The sequence below is a fragment of the Saimiri boliviensis genome, chromosome 21 (genome assembly GCF_048565385.1).
Source record: "Saimiri boliviensis isolate mSaiBol1 chromosome 21, mSaiBol1.pri, whole genome shotgun sequence".
NCBI lineage: Eukaryota > Metazoa > Chordata > Mammalia > Primates > Cebidae > Saimiri > Saimiri boliviensis.
The window spans coordinates 14,843,214-14,867,781 of NC_133469.1; the positions used below are offsets into that span (position 1 = coordinate 14,843,214).

The 24,568-nt window shown below is 56.7% G+C and overlaps 1 protein-coding gene across 1 annotated transcript in view; it reads left to right on the top strand.

Annotated features, from left to right (window-relative positions):
* MYH9 (myosin heavy chain 9) overlaps positions 1-23,210 on the top strand; it is a 112,976-nt gene extending 89,766 nt beyond the window's left edge. The window contains exons 18-41 of the mRNA XM_003932915.4: positions 127-196; positions 1,040-1,200; positions 2,481-2,589; positions 3,813-3,944; positions 4,409-4,615; positions 5,204-5,341; positions 6,417-6,540; positions 8,383-8,554; positions 9,734-9,946; positions 10,286-10,430; positions 11,234-11,440; positions 11,679-11,783; positions 12,055-12,207; positions 13,277-13,525; positions 14,943-15,155; positions 15,302-15,514; positions 15,826-15,987; positions 17,602-17,730; positions 18,486-18,574; positions 18,657-18,780; positions 19,108-19,316; positions 19,897-20,005; positions 20,140-20,312; positions 21,732-23,210. Of these exons, the coding sequence (XP_003932964.1) occupies positions 127-196; positions 1,040-1,200; positions 2,481-2,589; positions 3,813-3,944; positions 4,409-4,615; positions 5,204-5,341; positions 6,417-6,540; positions 8,383-8,554; positions 9,734-9,946; positions 10,286-10,430; positions 11,234-11,440; positions 11,679-11,783; positions 12,055-12,207; positions 13,277-13,525; positions 14,943-15,155; positions 15,302-15,514; positions 15,826-15,987; positions 17,602-17,730; positions 18,486-18,574; positions 18,657-18,780; positions 19,108-19,316; positions 19,897-20,005; positions 20,140-20,312; positions 21,732-21,849 (3,724 nt within the window). The 3' untranslated portion in view covers positions 21,850-23,210. The remainder of the gene's footprint in view (positions 1-126; positions 197-1,039; positions 1,201-2,480; positions 2,590-3,812; positions 3,945-4,408; positions 4,616-5,203; positions 5,342-6,416; positions 6,541-8,382; positions 8,555-9,733; positions 9,947-10,285; positions 10,431-11,233; positions 11,441-11,678; positions 11,784-12,054; positions 12,208-13,276; positions 13,526-14,942; positions 15,156-15,301; positions 15,515-15,825; positions 15,988-17,601; positions 17,731-18,485; positions 18,575-18,656; positions 18,781-19,107; positions 19,317-19,896; positions 20,006-20,139; positions 20,313-21,731) is intronic.
* Positions 23,211-24,568: the final 1,358 nt, after the last annotated feature.

Consider the following 24,568-nt stretch of genomic DNA (forward strand, 5'->3'; position numbering starts at 1 on the left):
GAGAGTTTGTGTAAAGAATGCTATGTCTGCTGCACTGTAAGAATGATCTTAACCTCTCTCCTATATTCCAGGCACATGGAATTGAGGCAATGGGTAAAATGACCAGGCTTCTCTTTCCTTCCTCAGATACGAGATCCTGACCCCAAACTCCATTCCCAAGGGCTTCATGGACGGGAAGCAGGCGTGCGTGCTCATGGTGAGTTGAGCTGCAATCCTGCCTCTCTGGATGGATGGCCCCTTGGCTGGGGAGTGCCCACATGGCCAGGGCCCACCTCGCTGTATCAGCACCGTGTGGTGGGTGGATACCCAGGCTGTGTCCTTTCCGATGCTTCAGGTCTGACTCTGCCAGGCGCCCTATGCAGTAGCCCCTCGGCCTCAGATAGCCAGGGTTGGTGTTTGGCACCAGGGTGGTGTGGAGGAGACCGGAATGGTGGGCACGGCCAGGCTCTGATGTGGGATCATGGCCTCTTCTGTTTGGGGGACATTCTCCTGCTTTCTTGCTCACGGTCCTGACTCCACACCCAGCGTGGTGAGCAGGGTAGCTCACAGCCAGGGCAGCAGGTCCGCTGCGCTGTGATCTGGTCTTCCCCCTGCCTCCCTCCCTCCCTCCCTCCCTCCTCCCAGCCCTAGCACAGTGCTCCAAGTTCTAGTTGAATGAAGGCCCTGCAGTGACTCAGAGCCAACCCTGGTCCGTTTTTCCCCTTCCCAGCATCCTGTTTTTTCTGGCGTGTCCAGGGTTAGCAGCCGCTACCTTTGACCTTATTTTACTTCACATTGTTTCTAAAGAATCAGAAAGCATTGGCTGCAGTGTGGGGTGTTGGTGGGAGGAAAAGAGAAGGAAAAATTCAGCACCTACTATGTGCAAAGCCTGCATTCAGTGACAGGGGAATGGGGGACAGGAAGAAGGAGGGAGAGGAGATGGCTTTCTGCTCTCCAGATGCTCATCAGCCAGTGGGAAGAAGGATGAAGGGCGCGCCTCCGGCTGTGTCTGGGCTGCGCCTTCATGGAGCCAGGTAAACAGCTTACTCCTCCCACCTAGATCAAAGCCTTGGAGCTTGACAGCAACCTGTACCGCATCGGCCAGAGCAAAGTCTTCTTCCGCGCTGGTGTGCTGGCCCACTTGGAGGAGGAGCGGGACCTGAAGATCACTGACGTCATCATAGGGTTCCAGGCCTGCTGCAGGGGCTACCTGGCCAGGAAGTGAGTCCCGGGAGGTACTCCTGCCCCACACGCCAGGCCTTGCCATGCCCTTCTGTTGCCAAAGAGCATGTAGCAAGCCATGGTCTAGGATATCCCACTGCAGCCAGTCACCTGCCTGTTGGGGAGGCCCACGTGGCTCTTTCTGCCCCTGCTCCTGGATTTCTACCTCTGAGGAATAGAATTGGGCAATTCTTTCTTTCTTTTTTGAGATGGAGCCTCACTCTGTTGCCCAGGCTAGAGTGCACTGGCGCAATCTTAGTTCACCGCAACCTCAAGCGATTCCCCTGCCTCAGCCTCCTTAGTCGCTGAGGTTACAGGTGTGCGCCACCACAGCTAGCTAATTTTTGTATTTTTAGTAGAGACGGGGTTTCACCATGTTGACTGGGTTCGAACTCCTGCCCTCAGGTGATGCGGCCGCCTCAGCCTCCCAAAGTGTTGGACTTACAGGCATGAGCCACCGCGCCCGGCTAAATCAGGCATTTCTGATTGAGGTTCAGAGTGATGCATGGGAAGAGGGTGGCTGTACTTGGATTTGCCTGCCTGAAAGGTCCTGCTTGTCAGGACTGCTCACCGTGTCACCCTTGTGGGGACAGCACCCAGAGCTTGCCTGTCCCTAAAGGACCCTGTGGTTCCAGAGGAGCAGGTCATCCTTAAGTCCAAAGCGACTCCCTAGGGAGTGAGGGCTCCCCTGCTGCAGGACAGCAGGTGTGGGCCCTGCATCCTCGTCCCCTCGTGCTCCGGGATGAGGGTCCCAGCCTGAGCGCCGGGCTCTGGGAGATGGAGCCTGCGTGTGTGGCATTTGCACAGATGGGGCCTTGTTTATCCAAAAGCCCACCTTTGCAGAACGTCAGCTCCTGACGTTCTCCTACCAAACAAAAGCTCAGATAGGAGACAGCACGAAGGGTGGGAAGCTGAAGTCCAGAGTCGCCTGGGGCCAGTCGGCTTCAAGACCAGGAGTCATGCTCAGTCCCACGCTGAGGAGGATCTGTGGTTACCTTACGTGGGCCTTCATCTCCGTGGGCTCCTCTGTGGAGGGGTAGTCTGGTGACGTAGGTCCCCTGCCCACTGTTAAGATTAGTGCCTCTTGGGTCACACAGCCTGTAAGTGGGAGGAACATATCTCAACCCCAAGGCCAGGCCCCCTCCCTGAGTTTCTTTCTTGAGGTGCCCCAGGCAGGGGTAGAGACCCCCCCCAGAAAGCCTTGAGGACAAGGCCCGGACTGTTAGGTCGGGTCTGCTGTCCACTGCCCCGTGGTGCTGACCGTGTTCCTCACCCCGCAGAGCGTTTGCCAAGCGGCAGCAGCAGCTGACAGCCATGAAGGTTCTGCAGCGGAACTGCGCTGCCTATCTCAAGCTGCGGAACTGGCAGTGGTGGCGGCTCTTCACCAAGGTGAGTGCTAGGAGGGCCTCTGGAGTGGCTGGGACTACAGGTGCCCACCACCACACACCTGGCTAATTGTTGTAGTTTTTATTGTTGTTTGTTTTGGAGACGAAGTCTCTCTCTGTCACCCAGGCTAGAGTGCAATGGCATGATCTCGGCTCACTGCAGCCTCCGCCTCCTGGGTTCAAATGATTCTCCTGCTTCAGCCTCGAGGGGCTGGAATTACAGGCATGTGCCACCACGCCCGGCTGATTTTTGTATTTTAGTAGAGACAGGGTTTCACCTTGTTGGTCCAGCTGGTCTCGAACTCCTGACCTTGTGATCTGCCCGCCTTGGCCTCCCAAAGTTCAGGGGTTACAGACCTGAGCCACGGTGCCTGGTAATTTTTGTATTTTTTTGTGGAGGTGCAATCTCACTATGTTGCCCAGGTTGGTCACAGACTCCTGGGCTCCAGCAGTCCTCCCACCTCAGCCTCAGAAAGTGCTGGAATTAGTGGCATGAGCCACTGTGCCTGGGCCTTTCTGATTTTTAGTAGAGACAAGATAGTGATAGGTCTCACTATCTTGCCCAGGCTGACCTTCCTGGCCTTTAGAAAAAATTCCCTTTGTTTTAAACTTGTCTAGGCTGCTTTTGTGTATAATACATAATTTATGGTAATTGCGAAAAGCCAGCTAACAAATACAAATGAAATAAAAACTCATCCATAAGCCCTTCACCCTAAACCAACAGCATCTGTTACTTTATGTTTATTCTCTCGCTCTTTCTCACTGCCTATAAAACCTCAGCTATGTAAACCGTATACATTCTGCCATAGCTGAGTTTGACTCATATAAACAGTGCTGCAGTCTGCACGTTCCATTTACGATTCCTTCATAAGCATCTTTTTTTTAGAGGTCGTGTACTATTTCCTGGGGGACACATCATTACCTGGGTACTTTTTTAGAGATGGGTCCTTTCTAGTTTTCTTGCTATTATAAACACTGCTGAGGTGCGTATCTTCACACACACACAGGGATAGTTTCCCTGGAGTGTAGTTGGCAGCGGGTCAGAGGCCCACGGTACAGAGCGCCAAATCGATTTCCAGGAATGCTATGCCCGCTTGCAGCTGCCCCCACCACATGTCTTCTTGCCCCCACTGTCATGTTTCAGAGGTGAGGGAGCAGCGTCACACCTGTTGGCAGAGGCGGGCATCTTCCAGCCAAGCATGTCTCTACCTCCATCTCCTTTCCCAGGTCAAGCCACTGCTGCAGGTGAGCCGGCAGGAGGAGGAGATGATGGCCAAGGAGGAGGAGCTGGTGAAGGTCCGAGAGAAGCAGCTGGCTGCGGAGAACAGGCTCACGGAGATGGAGACCCTGCAGTCTCAGGTGGGCGTCTGCGCAGGCTCTGTCCAGGTTGCCCTGCCGCCTGCCTAGTACTGCCACCTCCTGGCCATCGGTAGGCGTGGCAGGCTGGCCACTACGATTACTATAGGAGTTTATTACAACTGCATTTCCTGTTACTGTAGGAACAGAGATCAATCTCTCTGCAGACCCCATTTGGGGTTATGTGATGTAGGTAGGCCACCTAATAGGATGGAAAGTTCACCAGCGTTGCGGTCAAGCCTCAGCTCTACCACATGACCTGAGCCCATTTCCCGGGACCTTGGTGTGGCGCTCATGGGGTAGTGAAAAGTAAAAGACAGGATGTCTGGAAAGTGTGTGGAAGCTTCAAGCTACTCTTGTCTGCATGTTCCTTTCCCGCTGGGATCCTGAGCCACAGCATCTGTCCTAGAGGATGGAGAGTGTCTTGAGGGTGTTGCGAGGAGCTTGTGTTTTCCACTTGTTTGCAGCTCATGGCGGAGAAACTGCAGCTGCAGGAGCAGCTCCAGGCAGAAACCGAGCTGTGTGCTGAGGCTGAGGAGCTTCGGGCCCGCCTGACCGCCAAGAAGCAGGAGCTAGAAGAGATCTGCCACGACCTGGAGGCCAGGGTAGAGGAGGAGGAAGAGCGCTGCCAGCACCTGCAGGCGGAGAAGAAGAAGATGCAGCAGAACATCCAGGTGCCCACCCGCTGCGCCCAGGGAGGGGCGGGGCCTGAGGGGCAGGGCGGGGCGGAGAAGCAGGGACCAGGACCTGGGAGAACATGGAATCAGGGTCGTCCGCGGAGGCCAGCTCCTCACGCTGCCTGCGTGGGGCGCCCAGTGCGGGGTGTTCTCTTTGGGCTGGTGGTTTGTGACATGTGCCTCTAAGTCTCCACGAGCACTGCCTGGGCCAGCATCCAGGCCAATTTGATCTCCCTGCCATCAGCCCCGGCCCTCGGTAGCCAGAGGTGTGCAGGACCAGCAGCTCCGCCTCCCGCCTGTTCCATGGGTGGGAGCTTGCTCCAGGAAACCCTTCAGAACATGGCACCGGGGTTCTGGTCCCTTGTCCCAGTTTGAAATCTGGAATCCTGCACATAGGGCTTGGGCCCCGCCTCAGCTGTGGCCCTGGACTCATGGATCTTGCCGTTCCCCGCCTCAGCTGTGGCCCTGGGCTCTACAGATCTGGCCGTCCTCAGCTTGGCGTGGCCCTGACCCTCGGACCTTGCTGCTTTTGCCTTGGCCATGCCCTTGGGCCTGCTGTCCTCACCGTGTCTCTGGTCCTGGCAGGAGCTCGAGGAGCAGCTGGAGGAGGAGGAGAGCGCCCGGCAGAAGCTGCAGCTGGAGAAGGTGACCACCGAGGCGAAGCTGAAGAAGCTGGAGGAGGAGCAGATCATCATGGAGGACCAGAACTGCAAGCTGGCCAAGGTGAGGCCTGTGGCCGCCACCTGCTGCCACTCCACAGGGCTGTGGGCGGGAGAGTGTGGTCGCCCTGCAGGGCTCTAGCCCCCCACTGTTGCTTCCTGTCTCTTCTGCCTGCAGCATGGGGGCTTCTGCTCAGCTGCAGGTGCTCCCTGGAGGTCCCGTGGGCCTTAGTGGAGAGATTTTTCTCATAAACTAAAGGGGCCCTGGGAAAGGGTTTGTTTGTTCCCCTCTGGAGAGCTCTTCTTTGCCAGCTGTGAGACCCGAGCCTTTGTAAAGGGGGCCGTGTGTGCAGCATTGCAGGTGTTGGTCACTGTGGGGTTGGGGGCTCCTTGGTGGCTCTGTGTTGAGATATGGGGTACTCCTCCTCTGTGTCCCTGGGCAGCAGCTGCTCCTCCTGAGAACGAGTTGTGTCCCTGGCAGTGTCTGCCCAGGGAGTAGATGGCAGCCGGGGAATGAGTTAGAGGAGAAAGCAGGAGAAGGCAGCCTCCCCGCCTTTTGGGGCTACTGTGTCCTCACCAAAGGGTGGGGAGGCTGAGGTGGCAGGACGCCCACTTGGGACTGGGACAAGGAGACTGAGATGCTTGTGCCGAGCTGTGGCACCTGGGCAGGGGTGCTGTGGGGGCCACACAGGGCAGAAAGCAAGGAGAGCAGCCTGGGGCACTGCGGGGCTGAGGGACGGGAAGGCCATGGCCCACCTGGCCAGTGAGAGTGGGGCACGGAGAAGATGGCCTGGTGGCGCAGGTGAGCGCCATGTGGCAGCCTCTTGAAGGCCTGGAGCCATCTGTCCCTGCTGATACTAGCTGTCACCTGGAAGCCTTTCTCACCCAAGCCCACGGGGGCAGGGGAAGGGCCTGGGCACCCACATTTTCTGATTCTCAGGAAGCATATCTTGCTGTTGCAGGAGAGCTGGTAACCTTTCAAAGTCACCCTTTGATCCAGGAAATCCTAATGAATTTGATCAGGTGTCTAAAGCCCTCTCCATTCAGCCCAGAATTTTCTGGCGAGTCATGCTTCGAGGAGACCCAAAGTGTTCTGTGCTCTACCGACGCTAAACGCAGACCTACCTCCCTCTCCCCAGGAAAAGAAACTGCTGGAAGACAGAATAGCTGAGTTCACCACCAACCTCATGGAAGAGGAAGAGAAATCTAAGAGCCTTGCCAAGCTCAAGAACAAGCATGAGGCAATGATCACTGACTTGGAAGGTGAGGGAGGTGACGGACAGGGGGCTGGTGGGCAGGGGCTGGCCTGTGAACAGAACACCGAGGCGTCCTCAGCTTATGGGTGAGCCTGGGCCACACTGCAGCACCGGCTGCTGCCCTTCAGACCCGAGGTCAGCAGGTCGAGGGGAGCTGTGTCTGGTGCCTACGGGAGCCTGGGCTTTCAGGCCCCTGTTGCTCTGTGGCTAGATGGTCCCCAGTGTGAAACGTGTTAGGAGGAGAGCCTTGGTGTTCCCCTGTGGTCGTGCACCATGGGTTTCCGGAGCTTCTGAGACTTCCAAGGAGGCTCTGGTTTTGGCCTACAGGACTCAGTAGCTCTGTCACTGATGAGCTGGCTCAGCTTACACCTTTTACTTAAGCTCCATGAGCTTTGGTTTTACCTAAGAAGGGGACACAGTGCTAAGGTGTCTGTGAGGACTTCATTAAATACATGTGAACACGTGTGTACCATAAAGTGCTAGACAGATGCTACGAGAACTCATTGCTTGACTTGGCGCAGGGTGACAAATCCTGCCTCGTCTCTCTGTGCCCTTGGGATCTGTGGCGGGAACGGGGGACTGGGGTAGAAGCACAGGTCTGTGGCTGTCTCCGGAACCCCACCTCTGCCCCTTGAGAGGAATGGACAGCTGGGGAAACAGGAGAACCCAGACTGAGATCACACCCTGGGGAGGGAGGCCAAAACCTGACCGCTGGGAGGAGTTTCCCCAGCTTGGTTTTACCACCCTGTCCAGCCCCATCACATCTGCAGGAGATAACGTGAGTCAGGTCATCCAGCGGAAGAGAGGTCCAGACACTGGGAGATCTCTTCCCCCACAGATGCCCTCCCTCAGCATCCAGGAGGTCTAGGGGTGACGCCCACCAGATGGACAGACACGAAAGGCTGACACTGATAAGCACTAACACAGATACGGAGCTGTCAGAGGGCACACACGCTGCTGATGGAACTGCAAACTGGTAGACAACGTCAGAGGGCGATTGGGCAGTCCTAGCGAGGTTGAAGCTGGGCATACCGGTGGCCTGGCCATTCCATCCGTCACTCTCAGCCGTGTACACTGAGAGTGAGCAGGGCGCGCGCAGCAGCGTCCTTTATCAGAGCGTGCAACGAACACAGCCCATGCCTGCCAGCTGCAGGACGGGTACATAAATAAGTTGTGGTGTGTGCATATCATGGAATGGCAGGCAAGTGTCCATACAAGCCTATTCCGGCGAAACTTCGCAGGCCAAACCTCAAGATCATGAGATGGGGCGGCAGAGGCCCGGCAGGGAATCGGCTTTGCCGACCTTAGATGGGCCAGGCACCGTTGTCGTTGCCTTTTAAGATGTAACTCACTGGCATCTCACAACAGCATAATGAAGTAGGTCCTCGAAGAGGTATTGAAAGTAGCTTTCCTAAGTGGCATCACAGAGTTATAAAGCTAGACATTGAGCCCCGACCCTGCAGTTCCAACTGTGGAATTCACACAAGGCAGTTCCATTACGTAAGTTCAGATTCACACAAAATGGAATGTAGTTTTTAGAGATACAGACATGGTACAGCCTTCAAGGGAAAACAGGGAATTATGAACGCCAGCTTCAGGAGAGAACTTAGGTGCTCACTCCTGGCAGGGAAGGACCCAGGGGTGAGGTGGAGAGCGACGCCAGGGGCTGGCAGTTTGCAATGATGTCCTCTTCCTGCCTCTAGGAGTTGGATACAAGTGTGTGTATTTGTGATGCCTTGAGCCTTACACACTTTGCATAACGAGGACTCAGTATTTCATATAACTAATTAACATGGAGACAGAAGAGCCCAAGGCACTGAGGGCTGTGTGGGCTCCCCTCTCCTTGCAGAGCGTCTCCGCAGGGAGGAAAAGCAGCGGCAGGAGCTAGAGAAGACACGCCGGAAGCTAGAGGGAGACTCCACGGACCTCAGCGACCAGATCGCCGAGCTCCAGGCACAGATTGCGGAGCTCAAGATGCAGCTGGCCAAGAAAGAAGAGGAGCTCCAGGCTGCCCTGGCCAGGTGAGACCCCCGCTTGCCCGAGCCCAGATGGCCGGGACAGCCCTTTCTGCTTGCTGCCGGCCCTGGCCAGGTGAGGCCCCCTACCCGCCGAGCCCAGATGGCCGGGACAGCCCTTTCTGCTTGCTGCCGGCCCTGGCCAGGTGAGACCCCCGCCTGCCCGAGCCCAGATGGCCGGGACAGCCCTTTCTGCTTGCTGCCAGCCCTGGCCAGGTGAGGCCCCCACCTGCCCACCGAGCCCAGATGGCCGGGACAGCCCTTTCTGCTTGCTGCCGGCCTTGGTTCTCTGCACCAGTGAGCTGTGAGCATTCTTTCCCCTATTGTCTTAGAAGAGCCATTTATTTCACGGCAAAATGGTTCTTGTGCATTCAGGACACAGTGAGGGACATCATTTGTCTTTTATTTAATTTGAAAAAAATCATCCACAGCTCTATCACCCACCTACAATAGTCCTTTGCTTTCTTAACTTCTTTCCTTTTTTTTTTTTTTTCTTTTTTTTTGAGACGGAGTCTTGCTCTGTCACCAGGCTGGAGTGCGGTAGCACTCTCTTGGCTCAATGCAACCTCCACCTCCCGGGTTCAAGCGATTCTCTTGCCTCACCCTCCTGAGTAGTTGGGACTACAGCTGTGCACCGCCACTCCCAGCTAATTTTTGTATTTTTAGTAGAGATGGGTTTCACTGTGTTAGCCAGGATGGTCTCAGTCTGACCTCGTGATCTGCCTATGTTGGCCTCCCAAAGTGCTGACATTACAGGTGTGAGCCACTGTACCCGGTCCCTTAATTTCTAATTGTTCTAACTGGAACATCATGTTGCTCCATCATAACCATCTAAACTCCATAGCACATTTGTATTTTTAGTTAGTTGCAGTCATTCAGTGGTGTAGCATTTTATTTCCTTTTCTTCCCATTTAATAAATCATTTCAGTTTTAAAAATATTTGAAGCAGTGAATCTTACTTTGGAAATGGAAACGATTCCTCTGTGAGCTTTTCTAGTTCTGAGCGGTATTGCCCTTAAATCTGGTCGCCTCAGTTGTAGTTTTTGCTGAGAGTGGTCCTAAGTGCTGCGATTGTGACCGCCAGAGGCAGCTTTGGCTGCTGCACCTCTCTCAGGCCTGTCCTGCAAACGCTATTCCTTGGAGGTGAAACCGGCTTCATGCTGATACTGTTGTTTGCTTTGGCAGAGTGGAAGAAGAAGCTGCCCAGAAGAACATAGCCCTCAAGAAGATCCGGGAGCTGGAGTCTCAGATCTCTGAACTCCAGGAAGACCTGGAGTCTGAGCGTGCTTCCAGGAATAAAGCCGAGAAGCAGAAACGGGACCTCGGAGAAGAGCTAGAGGCTCTGAAAACAGAGTTGGAGGATACGCTGGATTCCACGGCTGCCCAGCAGGAGCTCAGGTGTGCCCTGGGGCCAAGTCCCTGGGGTTGGGGAGGGCAGTCAGGGAGGCCACGGCTTGGAGAGAGAGAGAGAGAGCGCGCGCAAAATTGGGGGTGAGGCAAGGGTGGGCTTTAAAGCTGAAAGGCTACAGAGGCGTCTCACAATGCGTGTTTGCGCCTGGGCCGTGGGATGGATGGCCAGGAGGGGCTGATGGGTAGCAAAGCTGCCTGGAGTGCCTGTGCTCTGGCCAGGCCTCTGTTTGGTCAGGGAAGAGCCCAGGTCAGGCCAGGCCTCTGTTTGGTCAGGAACAGCTCGCTCCGGCGCCCTGGCCTCCACTCTAAGGGGATCTCTCTGCCCAGGTCGAAACGTGAGCAGGAGGTGAACATCCTGAAGAAGACCCTGGAGGAGGAGGCCAAGACCCACGAGGCCCAGATCCAGGAGATGAGGCAGAAGCACTCGCAGGCCGTGGAAGAGCTGGCGGAGCAGCTGGAGCAGACGAAGCGGGTATGGAGCCCCCCGAGACCGCTGCAGGAAGGCGGGGCCCCTGTGCTGGGCAGAGCCTCCCCGAGACTGCCAGGGGAAGGCGGGGTCCCCTGTGCTGGGCAGAGCCCCCCCCAAGAATCCCAGAGGAAGGCAGGGTCCCTGTGCTGGGCAGAGACTCCGAGAGGAAGGTGGGGTCCCTGTGCTGGTGCAGAGTGCCCCCAAGACTGCCAGGGAAAGGTGGGGTTCTCTGTGCTGGGCAGAGCCCACCCAAGACTGCCAGGGGAAATCAGGGTCCCCAGTCTCCAAACCGGTCCTGCAGAGCAGTTAACAAGAGTCCAACCCGACTGTCCGGTTCTGAAGCCAGTCTCCCCTTCTTAGGGGCTGGGTGACTTGTGCCTCAGTTTCCCTGTTCATAAGGGAGGATTGTGATAGGTCTGTTCCATGTGGTTATGTGTGGGTGAAAAACATTGCATTGTTACTTTGAACATCAAACTTCGGAGAGGCTTTATTGGAAGTCTAACTACAAACAATTATAGTTCCCCTCATTGCGTGATAAATATTGCTAAGATCAGAAGGCTGGGCAGGGATTGTTTTAGAGATGGGGAAGCTGAGGTCCTCGGCAGTGAAGACAGGAGCCAAGTGTCAGTCACCAGCTGAGAGAGAAGAGGCAGGACAGATGAGGCCTGAGCCCTCTGAGTTCAGCTGGCACACCGCCGTCAGGGCTGCAGGAGCTGCGATGTCTGGATCTAGGGTCCAGTGACGAGAGGCCAGCCAGCCCCGTGTCAGGAGACACCCCACTCACTCTTTGCTCTCTCCCCCACCAGGTGAAAGCCAACCTCGAGAAGGCAAAGCAGACCCTGGAGAACGAGCGGGGGGAGCTGGCCAATGAGGTGAAGGTGCTGCTGCAGGGCAAAGGGGACTCGGAGCACAAGCGCAAGAAAGTGGAGGCGCAGCTGCAGGAGCTGCAGGTCAAGTTCAACGAGGGAGAGCGCGTGCGCACGGAGCTGGCCGACAAGGTCACCAAGCTGCAGGTGAGGCCTCCGCCGGGACCCCGGTGCACGCGGTGGGCCCCAGCAGCAGTCATGGCCCAGACCCCCGAGTGCACGCGTGCTCTGTCTCAGTCTTTCACTACTCAGACTGGCTCCTGAGGGAGGCCCTCACGGTTCAGCTCGTGACTCAGGTCCAGCTTTCCCTAAAGGAGCCGAGGTGGGGCTGGAGCAGTGGGGCCAGGTCCATGCATGGTCCTTCATGTCTGCCTGCCTGGTGCAGGTGGAGCTGGACAACGTGACCGGGCTCCTCAGCCAGTCTGACAGCAAGTCCAGCAAGCTCACCAAGGACTTCTCCGCGCTGGAGTCCCAGCTGCAGGACACTCAGGTAAGGATGGTGCCAGGTTCCCGGAAGGTGGACTCCTCTAGGAAGGCCCCTGTGCCTACACGACGTGAGCTCCAGAGCCCGTCAGATCGCCCTTCCTCCCCTTCATCCTGGGGGGGGGCGGACTCTGCGTCCTCCCAGCTCCCACTAGGTCTTTATGTGGCCATCCCGTGAATCAGCAGGACCGGCTCCTCCCTCTTCTCAAGGGGGTGGGGTCCCTGGGGTTCAGAAACGGCTCTCCTGAGCGCCTGCACCCATCTCCTCCCGGGAGTAGGAGCTGCTGCAGGAGGAGAACCGGCAGAAGCTGAGCCTGAGCACCAAGCTCAAGCAGGTGGAGGATGAGAAGAGCTCCTTCCGGGAGCAGCTGGAGGAGGAGGAGGAGGCCAGGCACAACCTGGAGAAGCAGATCGCCGCCCTCCACGCTCAGGTTTGGACGGCCAGGGAACTGGCCGGAGTCTGCAGGCTGGGGAGCTGCGGGCCTGGGCCTCGCAGGACAGCCTGCCCGCCGGGCCAGCCCACTGCCCCCTCTCCCAGGGAAGCCCTCCCTGCTGTCCCACATCAGCGCTCTCAGCCTGAGTCCCTAGGAGAGGAATCCAGGGGTCTGTGGACTTAGGTGGGGGACACAACTATCTTCACTGCTGTCTTACGCTTCATTTTCGCCAGTCTAGCTAAAATGTAGCACTGCTTCCATTATGAATGTAGCTGTAAGCCATGGTACTGGCAGTCCCTGTGCCCTCGTCACCTGAAGCAATGGCCAGTTACCCTGTCAGGGTCGTGATTGCCAGGCCTGCACTGAGTTTCCTATCTATCTGCTGTGCTACCTGGCATCACGTGGCTTCCTGAGCCACGGTGTTGAGAATGTGTGACAACGGCATTTTTCTGTACTGGTTGCCCGGGTGATCCCTTATGTTTGTTTCATGCCTGTTGTTAAAGCATTGTCATGAGGAGTCCCTAGGCCTCTCTAGGCTGTCAAGGGGTCCATAGACTAATGTCAGGGCCCCTGTCCTAGATCCTGTCTTAGGCCTCCACGTGGCAGGCCAGAAGGCCTGAACCACCTCGGGATGGGCTGGGAGTTCATCCCAAAGTCAGGGTAGGAGTTGCCTTCGAGTGCATGTGGTTGCAGGTTTATCTGCAGATGCAAGGGCTGAGTGATGGGGACCCCGTGTACACCCCCACAGGGCACTGGCCTTGCTCTCTGGGAGTGGGCTCCAGAGAGCGAGAGGCTTGGTGTGGATGAGGGCTGGGAGTCCCCACAGCGGGCCTAGGGGTCAGCCTCCCCCCAGCTTCATGCACTAGATGGGTGCCTTTCTGCAGAAACTCCCATTTGTCTTGCCCCCGTGGAGAGGGAAGGGACTGGGGGAGGCAGTTTCGTAACTGGGCAGATCCCTGGTGCCCCTTGCACAGTGTGGCAGACAGGCTCCCAGCTGCCCCAGGGACAGGTGTGTCACCTGAGCAGGTGGCATCTCGGGCATCTGCTTACTCCTTGCTCCTGCCAGGTGGCGGACATGAAGAAGAAGATGGAGGACAGTGTGGGGTGCCTGGAAACCGCGGAGGAGGTGAAGAGGAAGCTCCAGAAGGACCTGGAGGGCCTGAGCCAGCGGCACGAGGAGAAGGTGGCCGCCTACGACAAGCTGGAGAAGACCAAGACGCGGCTGCAGCAGGAGCTGGACGACCTGCTTGTGGACCTGGACCACCAGCGCCAGACCGCGTGCAACCTGGAGAAGAAGCAGAAGAAGTTTGACCAGGTGTGTGGCCGTCCGCCCCAACCTTTGCGTTTCATCTCCTTCGGGCACTGAGCCCAAGGCGAGGGCCTCATCAGAGAAAGCCTGGGCTCCCTCGAGACCTTTCCCCGGGAGGGGCCGTGCGGGGCCAGCACTTAGAGGTCCCCTAGTCTCTGGCTTGTTGAAGGGCTGGGGGACAAGGCCAGCGGAAGAGGGTGTCTTCATGCAATGGGTTGAGGAGGAACTTGTCCTTTCTGGGTTTTCACCTTTTTTCAGATTTTCTATAATGAACTGGTTTTACCGTCATTTAAACCATTTATTTATGCATTCATATTGCTTCCTTATTCCAAAAGATCTGAGGGAAGCTGAGGGAGATGTGAACACCGGGGCGGGATAGACGTCGGGCATGCAACCGTGGCGGCCGGGTCCAGCCCGCTGCGTTTTGTGGAGAAAGCTGGACCGAACGCACACACACTCCGTCGTTCTTGTGTTCTCTCTGGTGGTTGCGGGGTTGAGCTGTTGCTGCAGAGACTGTGGGGCCTGCATACTCTAAAGAAGGCACTCTTAACTGGGCATGGCGGCTCATGCCTATAAGCCCAGAACTTTGGAAGCTAAGGTGGGCGGATCACCAGGTCCAGAGTTCGAGACCAACCTGGCCAACATGGTGAAGGCCATCTCCACTAAGAATACAAAAATCAGCCAGGTGTGGTAGCACATGCCTGTAGTCCCAGGTACTCGGGAGGCTGAGGCAGAGAGAGTCACTTGAACTTGGGAGGCAGAGGTTGCAGTGAGCTGAGATCGCGCCACTGCACTCCAGACTGGGCAACAGAGCGAGACTCCGTTCAGGGGGGAAAAAAATGCACTCTCTGGCCCTTTAGGAAATGGTCAGCAACCAACACCCCACAGAATTATTACGGTTTGGGGAAAGGGAAGGGAAGGGAAGGTGGGAAAGTAGGATAGAGCCGGGTGGGTACAGGTGGAGAACAGATGCCGGGGGACTGAGGCTGTCATTAGAGGGGACCACAAATGGGGTTCAGGCTTCTGGGCAGCCAGCTTGGTATTCGCTTCATGGAAAATGCCAACCAAATGCCAACATCGGTTCAGGAGAACCAAAGCTTTTCCAGGTTTGGAGGGCTCTCATGGAAGGGCCAGCGTCCCATACAGGGGGCTACTATTAATAAGTGATAAAAACTCAACAGACCTTACCACATGGCATTAGAGGTAGTGCCTGCCCCAGGCCGGTCATCCAGTCCTGAGGATGCGCTGGGCTGTGTGTGTGGACCCGAGCCCAGCCCTGGGCCTGCTCCTCCTTGGCTGCTCTCCGCCCTGGCATCTGGGTTCCTCATTGCCCAGGGAGCTTGGGCCCGGCTGCCCTGCCCTGCTGGGGGCCGTAGCTCTGAGCCTGTGGTGCTGAGCCTCACGGTGTCCCTCGCTTTCTCAGCTCCTGGCAGAGGAGAAGACCATCTCTGCCAAGTATGCAGAGGAGCGTGACCGGGCCGAGGCCGAGGCCCGGGAGAAGGAGACCAAGACGCTGTCGCTAGCCCGCGCCCTGGAGGAAGCCATGGAGCAGAAGGCGGAGCTGGAGCGGCTCAACAAGCAGTTCCGCACGGAGATGGAGGACCTCATGAGCTCCAAGGACGACGTGGGCAAGAGCGTAAGTGCCGGGCCTGGCAGCCAGGCCTTGGGAGGGGCCCGAGCGGGGTCACCACAGAGGGTCAGCGTGTGCACACGTTCCGGGGCTAGCAGACCCAGGTCCCTGCCAGTCCCTTTTGCTCCTGACTTGGGCTCTCTGGGGCTCAGGTCCATGAGCTGGAGAAGTCCAAGCGGGCTCTGGAGCAGCAGGTGGAGGAGATGAAGACCCAGCTGGAGGAGCTGGAGGACGAGCTGCAGGCCACTGAAGACGCCAAGCTGCGGCTGGAGGTCAACCTGCAGGCCATGAAGGCCCAGTTCGAGCGGGACCTGCAGGGCCGGGACGAGCAGAGCGAGGAGAAGAAGAAGCAGCTGGTCAGACAGGTGTGCATGGGCTCCGGCCACCCCACGGTGGCCAGGGCTGCCCTGGCTTCACACAGGCTTCCGTTCCCTTCTTCCACCTGGATTGTGTTAGGGCCCTTGACCACGCCTCCCCTCCCGTCCCGTCCCTCCTGTGCAGTCCCCTGTCTCGGGGGTCAGTGACTCACCTTAGAGTTCTTAGGGTCAGTAATCCCCACTGGCCCCCGGAGGCCCCACGGATCCTGCAGAACTGGACTGAGGCACCTGGGTTCAGAGCCCGAGCGGGGTCTCTGGGTGGGTCCAGCTTCCCAAGCTGTTGGTTTTCCTTCCCCCAGGTGCGGGAGATGGAGGCAGAGCTGGAGGACGAGCGGAAGCAGCGCTCGATGGCAGTGGCCGCCCGGAAGAAGCTGGAGATGGACCTGAAGGACCTGGAGGCGCACATCGACTCGGCCAACAAGAACCGGGATGAAGCCATCAAGCAGCTGCGGAAGCTGCAGGTGAGGGCGGGCGGCGCCCAGCTGAGCCAGCTACATGCGAGGGCGCTGGGGCGGGAACCTGGCAGGGTGGCGCCTCTTGGGGAGGTCCTGGGTGCTTCCAGCCCCATCTCACTGACAGAGACACAGAGGCTCAGCGGTGAGTAGAAACACAATAGTCCAGCAGCAAACTTGCAAAACGGTGCATGGCTGAGTACATAAAACATAGAAGCAGACAGACAAGTGCAGGCCCAGACACGGTGGAGCACGGAAGGCCTCACCTAATGCAGACCCCGGCGTCAGCCGCGTCCCGACGCTCCAGCCTTCTGGGCTCCAGCGTGATGGTTCCGAGAAGCAGCCTAGAGTGTGGGATACATACTTGGAAATTTTCACCTCCTCAATAATTAAAGAATAATGAACACATAAAAACAGCTCTGATAGGTAATATCATGTAGCAAGAATAACCCTAGGTTTAAAATAAATTATTTTTGAGTCAGAGTCTTGCTCTGTTGCCCAGGCTAGAGTGCAGTGGTGCAATCTCGGGTCACCACCACCTCTGCCTCCTGGGTTCAGGCGATTCTCCTGCCTCAGCTTCCCGCGTAGCTGGGATTATAGGTGCACGCCCCCATGCCTGGCTAATTTTTGTATTTTTAGTAGAGACAGTGGTTCACTGTGTTGGCCAGGGTGGTCTCGAACTCCTGACCTCGTGATCCGCCAGCCTTGGTCTCCCAAAGTGCTGTGATTACAGGCACAAGCCGCTGTGCCTGGCCAAAAAAAATCTGCAAAAGCTAGCTGCGGACAAGGTTGTGAGGCACAGATGCTCTGCTGGTGGAATTTTCTGCTGCTGTGGTCTGGCTGCACACACCCAGTCATGCACTCTGGCTTGGGGAATCTGTTTTGGAGTTACCTGCAAATGGAAAAAAAAGTATTTGACAAAAATCTTTAGTGTTTTTTTTTTTTTTTTTGAGACGGAGTTTCGCTCTTGTTACCCAGGCTGGAGTGCAATGGCGCGATCTCGGCTCACCGCAACCTCCGCCTCCTGGGTTCAGGCAATTCTCCTGCCTCAGCCTCCTGAGTAGCTGGGATTACAGGCACGTGCCACCATGCCCAGCTAATGTTTTGTATTTTTAGTAGAGACGGGGTTTCACCATGTTGACCAGGATGGTCTCGATCTCTCGACCTCGTGATCCACCCGCCTCGGCCTCCCAAAGTGCTGGGATTACAGGCTTGAGCCACCGCGCCCGGCGCAAATCTTTAGTGTTAAATAAGAGGTAACAAAAGGAAAGGTGTTTCCTGCCTGTGGTGGGGACACCTGGCAGGCTGGGCACTGGTTTCAAGCAGTAGGTGCGCATGAGGGGTGGCACTGTGGGCACTGGTCTCTGGCCCACAGAGGGGACAGAACTGGAAAACGAAGCTCAGCCTGGGTTTGCGTCCTCAGTGACCAGCACTGTCAAAGTGTGCGTTATGAGATGGGACACGGATTTTTGTCTTCAGTTGGTTTTTCTCCCCGTCACCATGGTTGGTTGGTTAAATACAGCATCGAGTAGAGCACCAGCCCTATGGGCAAGGTGATGCGCGAGGGTGAGGGCCGAGGACGAAGGACCTGGGTGGGGTGCCAAGCCTCTGTCCCTGCCCCAGGCCCAGATGAAGGACTGCATGCGAGAGCTGGACGACACCCGCGCCTCCCGCGAGGAGATCCTGGCCCAGGCCAAAGAGAACGAGAAGAAGCTGAAGAGCATGGAGGCCGAGATGATCCAGTTGCAGGAGGTGGGTGCGGTGGCAGTGCTGCCCTGAAGCCAGCAGGTGGCAGCACAGGGCTTTCAGCAGAGGGCAGGGCTGGAGTCCGACTCAGCTCCAGGAATTGGCTGGGGACGGCTCTCGTGCTTATGAAAGGATTCTGGGGTTCCGTTACATAGCGGGCCTCCCCGGTATGATCGGAACGTGTGTGAGTGACATTGGCATGCCTCACATAAGATGAGGCTCCGTGGCTGCCACCACCTCCTGCTGTGAACGTTGCCTGGTGAGGGAGGGTCTGAGCGTCCCCATGGCTGCCCTGCATGTCACACCTGAGCGAGTCCTGAAGTGTTTCCTGGGTCTAGAGGGTGCCCTGCAGTGTGACATGCCGGGTGTGAAAGCGTCCAGGGTGCAGCCGTCTCCTGCCTGCAGGCTCCGGAGCTGACTCTGGGCTCTGGCTCACCCAGAACAAGGAGAGGGCAGAAGTGAGTGGCTCTGTCCACGTGGTCTCCCCTGGTTAGGCAAGGACATTTGTTAATCACCAGCACACCCTGGCACCTGGCTTGATTCCTAGCACTTAAATGTAGTTGAGTTTTATAAACATACAGTGCTTTTAAGCTATGACTTCAGTGGGGCACCAGCCCTGGGAGCTAGAAGAATCCTGGAGGAAGAGCTTTCTGGGGAGGTGGGACTGGGGACGGGCTTGAGAGGAGGGTGCCCGGGGCTGGGAAGGATGGTCTTGCGGGGCTGTGGCTGCCTTCGGGTCACATTCTGGATCTTTGTGGCAGGAACTGGCAGCCGCAGAGCGTGCCAAGCGCCAGGCCCAGCAGGAGCGGGACGAGCTGGCCGACGAGATCGCCAACAGCAGCGGCAAAGGGTGAGCTGAGTGAGGGGGCAGAGTTGGGAGAGACCAGGTGTGTCCCTGGCTAGGCCCCTCACTCCTCCCGTCCACCCCACAGAGCCCTGGCGTTGGAGGAGAAGCGGCGCCTGGAGGCCCGCATCGCGCAGCTGGAGGAGGAGTTGGAGGAGGAGCAGGGCAACACGGAGCTGGTCAACGACCGCCTGAAGAAGGCGAACTTGCAGGTGGGCGCCGGCCCGGCCAGCCTTCTCCCATTCGGCTCTGGAGCCGCCCGGCGGAGCTGGCCTCAGACCCAGCAAGCAGACGCACAGGCCACGTGCCACTGCTCCCCCGCCGCTTGAGGGAATATGTCCAGGCAACTGGACGTGAAAGATCACCCTCTGGCTTCTCTGTTGGGCGTTCAGAAGTTTCTAATCCTGCTTTTTCTGGGAGACCCAAGCCTCTGGACCCCCAGGGTGTGGTGGGATCCTGCTGCCACCTTCCTCCGGCCCTGCTCGTGCCCTCCAGCCAGGGCCCAGCCCTCCCCGAGGTCACCAGCCCTCCTTCTGCAGATCGACCAGATCAACACCGACCTGAACCTGGAGCGCAGCCACGCCCAGAAGAACGAAAACGCTCGGCAGCAGCTGGAGCGCCAGAACAAGGAGCTCAAGGTCAAGCTGCAGGAGATGGAGGGCACTGTCAAGTCCAAGTACAAGGCCTCCATCACTGCCCTGGAGGCCAAGATTGCACAGCTGGAGGAGCAGCTGGACAACGAGACCAAGTATGTGCTCCTGGCCCTGGCCCCACCCCAGCTGTCCTGGGAAAACCTCCAGCCCCACTGTAGCCCTGCCCAGATTTGGGTCAGCAACCAGCTGTGTCTCCTGAGTCCTGGGGGCTGTTTTCCTCCCTCCTGATGGGGCCCTCATCTCTTCCACTGGGTGGGTGGTGGGGGGAGCTTGTGGGGTTTGAACAGGATGATCTGTTCCACCTCTAAAGCCAGGAACTTTGGTGGCTATGTCTAAGGATGAGGTAGAGGGCGGTCCTTCCCCCCAGGGCAGCTGATCCCTGGGCTTAGCAGGACTGAGACTTCCTTCGGGAGAGTGGGAGTTACAGCAGGCCCCAGACCGCTTTTCCAGCTACACAGCTGCTCTTTGAGGCCTGTTTCCTCATTTGTAAATGGGGCTATTTGCAGTGCCCCTCGTAAGAAGCCAGGTACATGGTCTGTGTCCAGCAAAGGCCTCCCTAGGTGATCGCTAGATGCCAGTGAGGCCTGGGGAATGGGTGGTCCAGGATAGGATGTGTTGGCCTGACCCTCTGAAGGGGGGTGTTGTTCCCTCTGAGCCACCTTGTCTACCACGCAGGGAGCGCCAGGCAGCCTGCAAGCAGGTGCGTCGGACGGAGAAGAAGCTGAAGGACATGCTGCTGCAGGTGGATGACGAGCGGAGGAACGCCGAGCAGTATAAGGACCAGGTGCGGGCGCTGGGGGCATCGAGAGGGGCAGCAGGGCTGGGAGTGCATAGGGCAGCAGGCGGGGCAGTGGGGCTGGCGGGCTGCACGCCCAGAGCCCCTAACCAGGGTCCCGCATCACACGGCCGCCTCCGCAGGCCGACAAGGCATCCACGCGCCTGAAGCAGCTCAAGCGGCAGCTGGAGGAGGCCGAAGAGGAGGCCCAGCGGGCCAACGCCTCCCGCCGGAAACTGCAGCGCGAGCTGGAGGACGCCACCGAGACGGCCGACGCCATGAACCGCGAGGTCAGCTCCCTCAAGAACAAGCTCAGGTGAGCCGCCTCGGCCCTTCCGTCAGAAGGGAGCCTGCTCTGAAAAGCTGGCCTCAGCAAAGTAAGCTCCTGGTAAACCTGTTGCGGTTTCTCACCCCGAGCCTACAAGCAAGGCACTAATGTCACCAAGAAAGGCCAGCACAAAGCAGTCTCTGCCCCCTCTGCCTTCTTGCCTTTGAGGCTTTAGCTTAGCCTTCTGAACAAACAGTAAACTCTAGGGAATTCATCCCCAGCCTGTCCTAAAAGTCTGTTGTCTTTTGAATTAGAAGTTGCTTGAGGCAACCTGGCCCTGTCCTGGCACATATTAGGTGCCTGGTAAACACTCACAGAATAAACAATGCCTACAGAGGTTAAAAAGACTTCTTTGCATTTCTCAGGGAGCGTTAACGCTCCAAATGTAGTGAACGTTTGCAGCAGAGGATCTTATTTTCTGAGATTCTCATTTCTTTTTTTTTCCTTTTTTTTTTTTTTATTTGAGACGGAGTTTCGCTCTTGTTACCCAGGCTGGAGTGCAATGGCGTGATCTCGGCTCACCGCAACCTCTGCCTCCTGGGTTCAGGCAATTCTCCTGCCTCAGCCTCCCGAGTAGCTGGGATTACAGGCATGCACCACCATGCCCAGCTAATTTTTTGTATTTTTAGTAGAGACGGGGTGGGGTTTCACCATGTTGACCAGGATGGTCTCGATCTCTTGACCTTGTGATCCACCCACCTCGGCCTCCCAAAGTGCTGGGATTACAGGCTTGAGCCACCGCGCCTGGCAGAGATTCTCATTTCTTACCTCTTTTTTGTGGAATTTTTTTTTTTTTTTGGAGACTTCACTCTTATTGCCCAGGCTGGGGTCCAATGGCACAATCTTGGCTTACTACAGCCTCCGCCTCCTGGGTTGAAGCGATTCTCCTATCTCAGTCTCCTTAGTAGCTGGGATTACAAGCGCCTGCCACCACACCTGGCTAATTTTTCTATTTTTAGTAGAGACAGAGTTTCACCATGTCAGGCTGGTCTCAAACTCCTGACCTCAGGTGATCCACCTGCCTCGGTCTCCCAAAGTGCTGGGATTACAGGCATGCACCACCATGCCTGGCCTTCATGTGGTGGGAAGAAGGTGTGAACAGGCACACCTGTGTACCCTGTTGTACACATTGTGGTGTCACCTGTTTTATAGGAGTTGGAACAGGAGGTGGCATTTTACACTTTTCTGCCTCTCCTGTTGTAGATGAAGATGTCTGACCACTAAATATTTTGCGGGAAGCTTTTTTGAGAGCGGTCCTGTCCAGCTGAGCTGTGGCTCCCAAGGCTCCGCCTTGCTGCTTCCTGGTGGGAGCAGCCTGATTTCCTTCTGGCATTTGCTTTGGGATGTGTGCCCTGCGCTGCGGCCGCCCCCGGCCAGGCCCCACTGACTCTCTGCCTCTGCCCACAGGCGTGGGGACCTGCCGTTTGTCGTGCCCCGCCGAATGGCTCGGAAAGGTGCCGGCGATTGCTCAGACGAGGAGGTGGACGGCAAAGCAGATGGAGCTGAGGCCAAACCTGCCGAATAAGCCTCCTCTCCTGCAGCCTGAGATGGATGGACAGACGGATACCGCAGCCTCCCCTTCCCAGACCCCGCAGCACGCCTCCCCCCACCTTCTTGGGACTGCTGTGAACGTGCCTCCCACCCCCATCCCGTCTCCCTCCAGGCGTGGTGGAGGGCATTTGGCTTCCTCTGCTGCAACCCCTTCCAGCTCCCTCCCCCGCTCAGAATCTGATACCAAAGAGACAGGGGCCTGGGCCCAGGCAGAGAGTGACCAGCAGGCTCCTCAGTCCTCTCGCCAAAAAGCACAAGATGATGAGGCGAGGAGGACAGGCCCCTGGGGAGGGGCCAGAGTTTTCTATGAATCTATTTTTCTTCAGCCTGAAGGCCTATTTGGTAGTCGGACACCCCCGCAGGCATCAGCCTCCCCGACCTCTGCTACCAGCGCCCCCACTCCTCCCCTTTCTTTGCTGTTGGCAATCACACGTGGTGACCTCACACCCTGTGCCCTGTGGGCCTCCCCCCTCCCGTAGCTCTGGATGTTCCGGAAGGAGCAGGCCTGGGGGCTCCCCCTCTGTGCAGGGCACAGACTGCTGGGCAGGCAAGGAGTGGATTCCTCGCCACCAGTCCCAGGCCACTGTCTCCCTCCCGATTCTAAAACGTCTCAAGTGCAATGCCCCCTCCCCTCCTTTACCGAGGACAGCCTGCCCCTGCCACAGCAAGGCTGTCGGGGTCAAGCTGGAAAGGCCAGCAGCCTTCCAGTGACTTCTCCCAGCACTCTTGGGGACCAAATAGATATAATGGTTAAGGGACTTGTCCCAAGTCTGACAGCCAGAGCGTTAGAGGGGCCAGCGGCCCTCCCTTGCCATCTTGTGCCTGCTCCAGCACGGGCCCAAGGGTAGTTTACCTGCACCGTTGACTCAGTATAGTTTAAAAATCTGCCACCTGCACAGATATTTTTGAAAGCAAAAAAAAAAAAAAAAAAAAAATCTTTTTTTCCCCTTTCTTGTAATAAATAAAATTCTGAGTCTTTCTCACTGCCTTTGTTTAGGAGAGAGTAGCTTGTCCTCACTGGTCTACACTGGTTGCCGAATTTACTTGTATTCCTAACTGTTTTGTATATGCTGCATTGAGACTTATGGCAAGAAGGCATTTTTTTTTTTAAAGGAAACAAACTCTCAAATCATGAAGCGATATAAAAGCTGCATTTGCCTACAAAGCTCTGAATTCAGGTCCCAGTTGCTGTCACAAAGGAGTGAGTGGAACTCCCACCCCCTTTTTTATATAATAAAAGTGCCTTAGCATGTGTTGCAGCTGTCACCACTACAGTAAGCTGGTCTACAGATGTTTTCCACCGAGCGTCACAATAAAGAATACCATGTGCTACCAGCCGTGTCTAGCATTCATCTGCAGCAGGGGGGCCTGGATGGGACTGGGCCTGGCTCCTTCGGCCACTGCCGGCTCTGCACTGTCGGGGAGCCAGACTGGCTGTTGCGTAGGCTGGGCTAGCTGTGGGCGGTTGTGCAGAAAAGGTAAGATGGAAAGGTGGGCTAGGCCAGATCTGAGGAGGCTAAGAGCATCTTAGAAACCTTGGTTCAGGCTGGGCGTGGTGGCTTACACCTATAATCCCAGCACCTTGGGAGACCTAGTTAGGTGGATCACCTGAGGTCAGGAGTCCCAGATGAGCCTGGCCAACCAACATAGTGAAACCCCATTTCTACTAAAAATACAAAAATTAGCTGGGTGGGCTGGGTGTGGTGGCTAACGCCTGTAATCCCCATGCTTTGGGAGGGTGAGATAGGCAGATCACAAGGTCAGGAGTTCGAGACCATCCTGGCCAACATGGTGAAACCCTGTCTCTATTAAAAATACAAAAATTAGCCAGGTGTGGTGGTGTGTGCCTGTAATCCCAGCTACTCAGGAGGCTGAGGCAGGAGAATCACTTGAACCAGGGAGTTGGAGGTTGCAGTGAACCAAGATCATGCCACTGTACTCCAGCCTGGCAACAGAGCGAGATTCCGTCTTAAAAAAATAAATAAATAAAAAGGCCGGGCGCGGTGGCTCACGCCTGTAATCCCAGCACTTTGGGAGGCCGAGGCGGGTGGATCACAAGGTCAAGAGATCGAGGCCATCCTGGTCAACATGGTGAAACCCCGTCTCTACTAAAAATACAAAAAAGTAGCTGGGCATGGTGGCGTGTGCCTGTAATCCCAGCTACTCAGGAGGCTGAGGCAGGAGAATTGCCTGAACCCGGGAGGCGGAGGTTGTGGTGAGCCGAGATTGCGCCATTGCACTCCAGCCTGGGTAACAAGAGCGAAAAACTCCGTTAAAAAAAAAAAAAAAGCTGGATGTGGTGGCAGGCACCTGACATCCCAGCTACTGGGAGGCTGAGGCAGGAGAATTGCAGTGAGCCAAGATTGTGCCATTGAACTCCAGCCCGAGCAACAAGACCAAAACTCCATCTGGGAAAAAAAGAAATCCTGGTTCATTTCAGTTACTGAGCACCTACTAAGTGCAGCACGCTGAGCTGCGTTAGGAATAGAGGCACAAAATGGGCCCAGGCCTTAACACACAGGATCTTTCCTACTCAGTGAACAACACACCTGCTCTATGGAGGTGCAGCCCAGTGCTGCAGGCGCCCAGTGGGGATTGGAAGCTCTTCACAGGACCGACAAAGCTTTTGTTCATTCATCCTTTCAACGGAGCCTGAGCATAAACCAGCCCCTTGCTAGGTGCAGGGAATAGGA